We start from the raw sequence: 11,172 nt of genomic DNA, 5'->3' as shown, positions 1-11,172 counted from the left end.
CCCTCCGGCCTTACGCCCTGTGTTGCCGGGTAGGCTCCGGTTCCCCGTGACCCCGTACGGGACAAGCGGTTCTGAAAATGTGTGTGTGTGTATACATATTTTTGCAGAGAGGAACATGCCATGTGATCAGACACAACAGGCCAAAAACCATTACATTCTTTAATTTAGCTAATGCTTTTTTCTAAAGCACCTTACAATGGTGAGATACCTACAGTTATTTACCAGTTTACACAGCTGGGTAATTTCACTGGAGCAATTTAAGGTAAGTACCTTGCTCAAGGGTACTACAGCTAGAAGTGAAATTTAAACCTACAACCTTTGGATCCAAAGGCAACAAACGTTAACCATTACGCTACTAGCTTTTTGTTTAATTTAATCTCTTTGATGCAGTTTCACAGTTTTATTTTACTAAGGTGGGTCCTGGGGAAGGGGAGGTGTACACAGGGATGTCTAGTTAGTAGTTAGGGTTTTATGACATCCTCTATGACATCTGTAAATATTGTTGGTGGCTGATAGGTTCTCTGAGAGGGGATGTTGCTGTTGTTAGAGTTGTATCACTCTGCCTCTGGTACTCATCATCTGACATATCCCTCTGTGTTTCTTTCTCTCTCTCTGTCTGTCTGTCTGTCTTTTGTTTCCTCTTTCACTTCTTTCTTCTCTATTTTCTAGCTCACTGGCTCACATGTTCTAGCTGTCTGATACCAGTGCAAACTGTACTTCTTGGGTAAAGTAAAATTTTAAAGTAAAACTGAGTTTTTATTTTAAATTTCAAACTTGATGTAAGTATAATTATAGACTGGAGGTTTTTAATATGGTGAAATGCATATACAAGCATTTAATATGCTTGTAATGCATTCATTGTATTTTCCTCTGAGGTGTACATTGCTACAGGGGGTGCGGTGGTGCAGTGGCGCAGTGGGTTGGACCACAGTCCTGCTTTCCAGTAGGTCTAGGGTTCGAGTCCCGCTTGGGGTGCCTTGCGACGGACTGGCGTCCCGTCCTGGGTGTGTCCCCTCCCCCTCCGGCCTTACGCCCTGTGTTACCGGGTTGGCTCCGGTTCACCGTGACCCCGTATGGGACAAGCGGTTCTGAAAATGTGTGTGCGCGTGTGTGTGTGTGTACATTGCTTTGGAGAAAAGTGTCTGCTAAATGAATACATGTAAATATAATTTCAAGTTAATTTGCAGTTGCAGTATGGAATAATGCAACAATGGAATTAATTTCCAATTTTATTCTGTGTTCTTACCACATTCTGTATGGTACTGTAACCCATTGCTGCAATAAAAAAAGAAATGGCTTAACTTCCCCTTGACCTTTTCAGTCATCTTCTTTACTCTTCCTCTGAGGAAGACATATTACAGTCCATAGGAACTGATTAAAAAGAATAGTTACAAGTTTAGGCTTTTGAGGATGCTGTGTCCAAAAAATCCATTGTTTCCTAACAGCAAATGAAGAGGATGTTAACTTTGAGGTTTTCCTTTCAGTTGTGAGAATTTTGAAATGTTAATAAAACAATTTTAATGAAACAATTTATTGCCTTACCTTATTGGAAATGAGAGTTGCTTCTGTAATATCCTATCTCTGTGTAATTTACTCCTCCATTTCTATGCTTTTTAATGTTAATGGTTTTTTTTTAAGTTGCTTTGCAGTTAGAAAGCTCCGGTTTCTAAATTATATGCTCTTTATAGATTATAGGTGTTAAGACACAAAATAATTGGAGCAGCTGGTAGTATAGTGGTTACAGCCTGTGGTCTTGCAGGTTGCTGGTTCAAATCCTGCCTCCCACTTTAGTACACCTGAGCAAGGTATTTATCCTAAAAATCCTTAAGTCAAATTACTCACCTGTAGAGCTGAATAAATTGTAAGCAGCTTAACACTGGAAGTTGCTGTGGCGAAAAGTGTCAGCTAAATGTAAGTAATGTGTTAAAATGCTGATGTTGGCTATTAAGTGCTGCCTGTGTGACCTGTGTATCTATATACATACATGAAAGTATTTTTGTGTGTGGTGGTGCATGAAATTGCAAGTAATGGTCCAGTATTCTGTGTAAGTGAATATATTTTTGTGGTATAACAATACATGTACAAAGTGAGTGAGCTGCAATTCATTTGAAGTTTCAAGTGATACCTGAAATATAACTTTAGGGTTACATCTACAAATGTGTTGTTGGATTATTTAGGGAGCTGCAATTCCTAGGTGAAGATCTGAGTCTTCTGGTACTACATCTGGTGTTTATATACATATAACTTCTTCAGGACCCGTTCTGCATCTTTGCTGTGCTGCAGAAAATAGGAACTGTGCGGAGATGTAGGCAATTGTCAGCTTTGCAGTCTTTCTTTCAGGCATTTATTTCATTTTACAATATAAGCAAAATCACACCACTGTCCAGCCAGCATTATTTAAAATGTTCTCTATGCTGAGGATGAACTGGAAACAGGGAATTTATTTCAACAGTGGATATATCAGAAGGAGCCACCACTTAAATACAACTAAACATATAATGTAGGAATATAGGCACTGATACATGTCCCTGTTACACTCTTCTGGATTGACTAACTGCTGCTGGTCTTATTTCCTAGACAGACTGCTAAAAACACCTTGAGGAAGTCAGTGTTCTGGAGTTTTATACCAGTACTGGTGCTCACTGAAAATAGTTGCAAGGACAAGAACTGAAGTTACACCAGAATTTTATCACAAATATGCATGTCTTATTACATGCTAATTTCTTCTGTAATTCAGTAGTAATTAATCTGTTGGAAACTGCTGCTTGTATATAACAATAATCATGAAAAAGTATTTCACAGCAACAAAACATTCAAATCTAAGACAGTGGTTTACACTGTGTCCCACATCCATATTTCCTGCTGTGCACATCCATCATAAATGTTATTGCATGGTCAAACTGCACTGTACGTGATCATGCATGGATGACAGAATCAACATTTACTGTTTTTTTTCCCAATACGCTTTTTACTTCCTGGCCTTGATTTTACATTTTGAATTGTAGAATCTGGTTCAAGTTTACTGCTAAATATAAATGTTTTTAAGACATTTTAAAATCCAGTGCCATATTACATTAGCTACTATATTATTGTCACATCTCCTACTGACTGATCCTGTGCTGTGCCACAGCGGTGTTGGGAAGAAGACCTTCGTTCACCCTCTGCAGATATTGCTGTTGGTCCTTCCCCATCCTCAGCCATTGCTCGCTTGCAGACTGCAGACAAGCTCTGCTTGAAACTTTTCCTACGGTCCACACCCATGCAGAAGTAGAGTAGTGGGTTCACGCAGCTGTTGAAGTAGGCTAAACCCTTGGCTACTGTTCCTCCCAGCTTCACCACCTGGCTCTTGCCATTAACCATCTTGGCCAGCAGGAAGAAGTGGTAGGGTGCCCAGCACAGGAAAAAGGCTGATACCAGGCCAGCCAGAATCTTGAGAGGCTTGGTTGTGCGTGCCAGTCTGGTGCGGCGGATGCCCACAGCTGCCAGAACATAGCAGCACAGGATAACAAGGAATGGCAGCAGGAAGCCGCACAGGAAGCGCAGCATGTAGAGCACCTGCTTACCAGTCTCCTCCTTCCCTTTCTTCTCAGGCTCCATGGTGCATTTGGTGAGGTTATTTTTGCCAAGGTATGTTCGCCGGAAGACAAAATAGGGGCTGCTGAGGGCCACAGCCAACACCCACACCAAAAAGCTCACCAGGCGGGCTGCTGCCACTGTTCGTCTCTGCTTGGTCCAAACAGGCCGCCAAACGCACAGCGCCCGGTCCATGCTGATGATGCTGAGCAGAAAAACACTGCAGAACATGTTGGCGTACTTAAATAGGCCGTTGAACTTACAGAGGAAAGTACCAAAGGGCCAATAGGCAAAGAAGAGGTTCTTGACCAGTGAAAATATACGGGTCAAGCAGAAGATGAAGTCAGCCACAGCCAGGTTGATCAGCCACACATTGGTGACAGTGGGAGGCATCCGAAGCCCAGCTACCCAGATGACCACACCGTTGCCTGTGGTGCCAAAAACAATAGTCAGGGTGTATAGGACGATCTGAATTTTATCAATGATGCTATCCATGAAGGTGCTGGAGTCTCCCTGGGACTTGCTCACAAGTAACATGAAGGAGCTGTTGCTCATCATCCTAGGTGACAAAGAGAAAGAGAAATTCTGTGTTTTTCTGTGGAACAAAGTTGTCAAGTCCTGGAGGTGGGGATTCACTGGAAAATAACATTTGACCAAGATTAATCCTTTGGTGCCACTTCTGTTGGCATTTCTGCAGCAAGCTAAGTTTTTATGAGGTGGTGGTGCTAGCCCTACACCTGACCTTCCATCTTTTTCTATCTGGAACTGGGACTAGCACTGGGAAACTATTACTGGTGGCCTACACCCCACCTGAGGTGACTTACAAAACTATTTGACAAGTTTAAGCCAATTGAAGCATTGTGATGTACAGTATAACCATAAGCAAGGTAAAAAACATTTGTATTTACACTAACAAACACGCACAAGGAACTTCTTGGTTGATGGTACGTAACCACTGTTTCAATAGATGATACACTAATTTACTAGCTTCATCCTTTATTAATAACCACTTGGGTTATTGATTGAACCAAGTTGGGTCACTGGGTTCTGAAACTTCTTGCAAAAGCAAAGGATGTGAGGCACTGTAACTACCAGGGCAATCTTACACACTCAATCACAGACACACAGACACTATGGGCAGTTTTGAGTCTTCAGTTCATGAGAAAAACACATGTCTCTGGACTGTGGAAGAAAAACCAAGCAAATACGGGAAGAACATGCAGACTCTGCACAGGCTGAGCTGGATTTGTACATACAGCCCAGGAGCTTTGAGGCAGCGACTTTATACACTGTGCCATTATTCTGACCAATTTACTATTTAGTTTAAATGAATCATTTGTTTGGGTGAGGGGGGTGCGGTGGCGCAGTGGGTTGGACCACAGTCCTGCTCTCCGGTGGGTCTGGGGTTCGAGTCCCGCTTGGGGTGCCTTGCGACGGACTGGCGTCCCGTCCTGGGTGTGTCCCCTCCCCCTCTGGCCTTACGCCCTGTGTTACCGGGTTGGCTCCGGTTCCCCGTGACCCCGTATGGTACAAGCGGTTCTGAAAGTGTGTGTGTGTGTGTGTGTGTGTGTGTTTGGGTGAGACATATATAAAGAGTCTTCCTGGAGAGGAAGAGAAGAAATTGTACTGAGTATATAGTATATTCTGTGGAAGACTTGATCACACGAAAACCAGAACACCATTTTTGACCTCTAGCTAATTTTTGTCCATGATAGAAGGGAGAACATAAGAGGAAATGTTTTTTAAGGGGAAAGGAAGCCAGTCAGAAACAGAAAGACTGCAGCCATAAATGGAGAAGTACTTCTGACAGCAATGACAAGGGACACAAGACTATATGAAAATCCCTGTGCAATTCCAAAAGATTACTTTCATAGTGTGGCCAGACAACACATGCTGTAATGACAACTGACTGAAACAAACCATGCTCATTTATTACTGTTTTTGAGAAATCAATGATAGTATCTTTATTGAGCAAAACTAGTTAGGATACAGGGGGGGCGCGGTGGTGCAGTAGGTTGGACCGGGTCCTGCTCTCTGGTGGGTCTGGGGTTCGAGTCCCACTTGTGGTGCCTTGTGAAGGACTGGCGGCCCGTCCTGGGTGTGTCCCCTCCCCCTCTGGCCTTACGCCCTGTGTTGCCGGGTTAGGCTCCGGTTCCCCGCGACCCCGTATGGGACAAGCGGTTCTGAAAGTGTGTGTGTGTGTGTGTGTGTGTGTGTGTGTGTAGTTAGGATACACCTTGGATGAGATGCCAGTTCATCACATGGTAGGCACTCCCACAGTCAACTTAGAGTTACTAATCCACCAGAAACACGTTTTTGAAGTATGAGAGGAAACCAGGAAACCTGGACAAAAGCCACTTGAACATGATGAGAACATGCCAACTCACAGACTGAGCTGAATTCAAACCTACAACAAAGCCAACCCAACACTATTGCGCTGCAACGCATTTAATGTAAGCATGTACTGTAATTGATAACAATAGAATAAATGTTGAACAGTCCATACTTTCAATTAGAAATAATACACACACACACACATTTTCAGAACCGCTTGTCCCATACAGGGTCGCAGGGAACCGGAGCCAACCCGGTAACACAGGGCGTAAGGCCGGAGGGGGAGGGGACACACCCAGGACGGGACGCCAGTCCGTCGCAAGGCACCCCAAGCGGGACTCGAACCCCAGACCCCCTGGAGAGCAAGACCATGGTCCAACCCACTGCGCCACCATGCCCCCCATCATTAGAAATAATAATTAAGGTTTTTTCCATTTGGTTATTACAATACATTCGTGATTGCCTTTCTTCAATTTTAAATGTCAAGTTTGCATTACAAACTACTGCTGGGGAAGTAACTGCTGACATTTCCTTCTGAAGTGGGTGGCAGGCTGATACAATAAATAGTGCTGCTGTCTCACAGTGCCTGGTTGGTGTGAGACAACGTGGGTTTGTTCCCGTTTGGTCTGCATGCAGTTTTCATGCTCTCCCCATATCTGCATGGCTTTCTTCTTGGTGCTCAGATTTCCTCCCAAAGTTATGCTGTTCAGAGGGGGTGTGGTGACGCAGTGAGTTGGACCACAGTCCTGCTCTCTGGTGGGTCTGGGGTTTGAGTCCCGCTTGGGGTGCCTTGCGACGGACTGGCGTCCTGTCCTGGGTGTGTCCCTTCCCCCTCTGGCCTTATGCCTTGTGTTGCCGGGTAGGCTCTGGTTCCCTGCGACCCTGTATGGGACAAGCGGTTCTGAAAATGTGTGTGTGTGTGTGTGTGTGTGTTATGCTGTTCAGGTTCACCCATAGTGTGTGATTGACACAGAGGGAGTGTGTGTGTTCCATTGTAAGTAGTGTATCTGGGGGGACAGCTGATAGTGTAGTGGTTAGAGCTACTGCCTGTGGACCCAAAGGTGCCAGCTCTGATTCCTGCCTCTGGCTGTAGTACCCCTGAGCAAGGTACCCACCCCAAATTGCTCTAGTAAAATTACTCAGCTGTGTAAGTGGGCAAATAATTGTAAAATTGTAATAAGTGTAACTTTAACATTGTAAGTCACTTTGGAGAAAAGTGTCTGCTAAATCAATTTAGGTGTTTGTTATATGAAAAGGAATGAAAGACCAGTGCCCAGAGCACTGCAGGGACCAATAAATAAAAATAAGAAAAATGCAGCTAATCATTAAAAGTAGGTCAGGATGAGTAATCCTGCAGTGTGGTTGTTCTTTGGGGTTGGGAAAAACAGACTGGGACCTTTTGGTAGCACTGTGGCATCAGTGGGTTACTTCTTGTTTGTGTCCTCTGTTTTGTTTCCATTTCACAATGTAAAGACATGTTGTTCAGGTGAAACAGTGCAAAATTGTGAAAAGGACCACAAAGGGTGAAAGAACATGTCCATATGTGTCTGCATGATTGTCCTGCAGTGTCTTCACACTGCCCCATCTTCTGACAGGTGCTTGACTCTGGATTGTGAAGGAGTTATGTACAAATTGTGCAGTAGATGTAACCACAAAGTCCAGGTTCTATACCTGGGAAATGTTCTTAGGCTGAAATTCAAATTTCACATTTATTTGTTTCTGCTGCTTTGCAAACCTGTTAACCAAAATATGTCTCTCTGACAATTTATTGATCAGAATTTGTCTTGGAGCATCAGCCATCATCAGTCCCTATCAGCACTGATAAAACTCTCCTTCATTGTTACATAAACACACTACCTTCATGCTTTTTGTGTCTCTTTGCAAACTGTACTAAAGGCACACAATTCACAAGCAGTTTAGCTTTTACACAGCTGTCTGATGTTGTCTTCTTTCTTGTTTGTTTCTGTAATTGTGCATTTTATTTAGCACCCTGACCCCCATATTTCACCTCCTTGCAGCTTGGGTCATGTGAACATGATGTTTTGAGCAAAGTACAACCCCACAGGAAATAAGGGCACAGAGGGAGATTGCAGCTGATGTTCTAATAATTGTATGTTTGAGGGAGAGTATGCAGTTTCCTAGCTAATATACTGAACAATGCTGCCTGAAAGTATGTGAACCCTGTAGGGATGCTCATTATTCTTGTATAAGATATTACACCAAACTTATAACTAAATCTTAATATCAACTTATAACATGAATAAATGATTATGATTTACGCACCTTATTCTACTCACCTACCTGGTGCAACCTGGGGTTCACTTGCACTACTTCCGTGTTTGTACTACACACATGATTTCGTTTAAAGCAACATATGGGATTGGTCATTACACTCCTATTATGTCGGAGAAGAAAGACTGCATCTCATTAAATAACCATTTTGTGGTAAAACTAAGGGACACAAGGGCTTCACATACTTTTGAGCAGCTCTGTACATAATAAATGGAGGTTGAAACACTTGTGCATAGTGGAGTGAAGGGCTAATGGAGCGGAATGACCAGCAAGGCAAATGGATAAAAAGGAAATAGTGAGATTGGTATTTAGCTCAGTGGCACTCAAAAAGCACAGACTTAAGTACACAGTATAGAAAAATAAACATTATACTGTTGTCCAGCAACCGGTTCCCATTGTGCTCATAAACTTGCATGGATTTCCTTAACAAAAGTCAGCTGTCATGCATAGTGGGCACACCAATAACATGCAATACAACTCCTGTCTTTATTGTCTGGAGACTTTCATTACATGATTTTTATTAAAGTTCTATATTTATGCAGCAACTACAATAAAGTACAAGCTCACATTCATGAAATGACAATTTCAGGTAAACATGATAATGTTTATGTCTGTTGTTGGCATGTAACTAGAACCTAATTATTTCTGCCATCACAAAAACTCCATTGATATATCTTTAAAAAAACTGATGACTGAGCTTTTTTCATGCCCCTCAAATTGTTTTTTTAGTTCTACATTTTTGGAGCTACTCTTCTAAATATTTACAGATACATAAAAATCTACCTTGCTTTTTCATTTTTGGCACCTCTACAAAATGGCAGTAGGAAACATAGTGGTTACAGATGTTGCACCACAATTAGAAGGGTCTTGGTTTGAATCCCTGCTACTGCTGCACTACCACTTAGCAATGTAATAACTCCATATTACTCTGGTAAAAATTATGCACCTGTATAAATGGGTAAATCGTTTTCAGTAATAAAAACCCGACATTTTAAGTTTAAGAGAAAGGCAATAACTGATGAATAATATTAACCCATAGGGAAAAAAACCTGTGTGATTACTAACTACTCTTGTATATCATTTCTTTTCAGAAAGGACAGAGCAGGTAGAGACCATGAATAATCATCATATTTTATCAGTGAAGTGCTCAATTAAACCTCCATTAACCTGGAGTGCTACCTTAACTGTAACAATATTGCAGGTCACCGGGACAGTTCGAGCGACCGATTTGCAGTGCCTTTCTTATGCAGCAAAACAAGATAAACATTAAACAGTGATAACAGTGAACACTGACTAAAAACAGTGAGCATTAATTGATTTGTATAAAGCAGAGAAATTTTAGTAATACTGAGAACTATGGTAAGAAGAGAAGAAAATAGAAAACAATCTCTTCACCTGAGTAACTGGACTGGATCGGAAAACATCAGACAGCACCAAGAAGCTGAATCTGTATCTGGCTTTGCATCCCTTTTCCGTTGATGTGGTGTCACAGTTGTATTTGTGTGTGTGTGTGTGAAAGAGAGAGAGAGCGCAAGAGAGAGAGAGAAACTGACAGCTTATTTGTGCCTTTGTCTTTTTGTCTTTTCCGTATGTGTTTACTACTCACTTTGTTCCTCCCCGAACATGTACATGAGCTATGAGTCAGTCTCTATAGTCACACTGACCTTTTTCAGAAATATTGCATGACAATAACATATACATTTGTGTGCAAACAGACTTCCAAGACTCACTGCTCAGCTTCTTCCTGTCTCTCTTACTTCCTCATCTCTTTCAATTTTTTTCTTGTCTGAGAACTTGAGCAATTGAAGTTCACACACACACACACACACAGTCTAAACCACTTGTCCCATACAGGGTCACAGGGAACTGGAACCTAACCCAGCAACACAGGGCATAAGGCTGGAGGGGGAGGGAGAGGGGACACACCAAGGACAGGACAGGACACCAGTCCATCACAAGGCACCCCAAGCAGGACTTGAACCCTAGACCGACCGGAGAGCAGGACCCGGTCCAACCCAATGCGTCACTTCACCCCCCTCTCAATTGAAGTTCAGTACAGAGATACTCCAGTAACGTGTTGCAATGCACCTTTTAGCAGAATTGTCATAAAGACATATGTAGTCACTTTTTTTTCTTGAACATAAAATTCATTAGAAGGATAAATGAAACCAAAAGTGCACAGACTAAAACCAGCTGTTTTCTGAACTAGTGCTTCTGTGAGGTCCCCATTTCTCTTGTTACACTAAAAGTGAATCTGCTCCGAGGAAGGATAAACAACAGAAAACGTTGGAATGCATGGTAGAGGAAGTGAAAGAAAAAAAAAACTTTTGGGGATACTGGCTTCAGAGACATGGTTCAAGTGATCCACATTCTGCACACTGACGTTCCACAGACGGACTGTAACTCAGTAGATCCCTTCTCCAGAACCCAAGGCAGACCAAACCCACAGGCTGAGGAGGCAACAGTCAAAACCACCACAGACACTGGACTTAATGCTTTACACTGCTATTTGCCAGGTATTGTGAATGAAAAAATTAAGCAGAAAGGATCTGAAAGCATTTCCACTGAATGTCCATCATGATGTGGTGAATAACTGCCTTTTCACACATACATGTCCACACATACATTTCCCCTGAAAGCAAAAGTGCAACAAATAAAACCTGCTGCTTTCTGGAGCTTCATGCTTATGGCGAATGGGTCCATTGTCATTTTTCTCTTTTCACAACTTGTTTTCCTAGCTGAGACTTTGATCAGTTGATGTTTGAATCACAGTGGGGCCAAATACCCATAGAGACTGACATTTAACTCTGAACACTTTACAGCTGAGTTCCCGTATCTACTTGTAGACTTAGAGTCCTTTCAATGAAACCCTGAAATGCTGTTCTCAGTGTGTGTCCACAATAATATTCTTAGTTCAAGGAATCCAAAATTAGGAAAAAAAAGTTGTGTAACAGTATTTATTAATGTGCCAAT

General features: G+C 42.4%; 1 protein-coding gene across 2 annotated transcripts; it reads right to left on the bottom strand.

Moving 5' to 3' along the window:
* Positions 1-2,420: 2,420 nt before the first annotated feature.
* On the bottom strand, positions 2,421-9,980 carry LOC108919166 (C3a anaphylatoxin chemotactic receptor-like). 2 transcript variants are annotated; one of them, XM_018726962.1, is made up of 2 exons: positions 9,930-9,980; positions 2,421-4,132 (listed from the first exon to the last, which is right to left on the bottom strand). In XM_018726962.1, exon 2 carries the CDS (start codon positions 4,129-4,131, stop codon positions 3,082-3,084), a length of 1,050 nt encoding a protein of 349 aa, XP_018582478.1. In that variant the 5' UTR covers position 4,132; positions 9,930-9,980; the 3' UTR covers positions 2,421-3,081. The 2 variants fall into 2 exon arrangements, with proteins under 2 accessions (XP_018582478.1, XP_018582477.1); XM_018726961.2 differs by lacking the exon at positions 9,930-9,980 and adding an exon at positions 9,595-9,661.
* Positions 9,981-11,172: the final 1,192 nt, after the last annotated feature.

Source organism: Scleropages formosus, chromosome 18 (genome assembly GCF_900964775.1).
Source record: "Scleropages formosus chromosome 18, fSclFor1.1, whole genome shotgun sequence".
NCBI lineage: Eukaryota > Metazoa > Chordata > Actinopteri > Osteoglossiformes > Osteoglossidae > Scleropages > Scleropages formosus.
The sequence above is the reverse complement of the archived record's forward strand: the minus strand, read 5'-3'. Positions and strand labels throughout refer to the sequence as shown.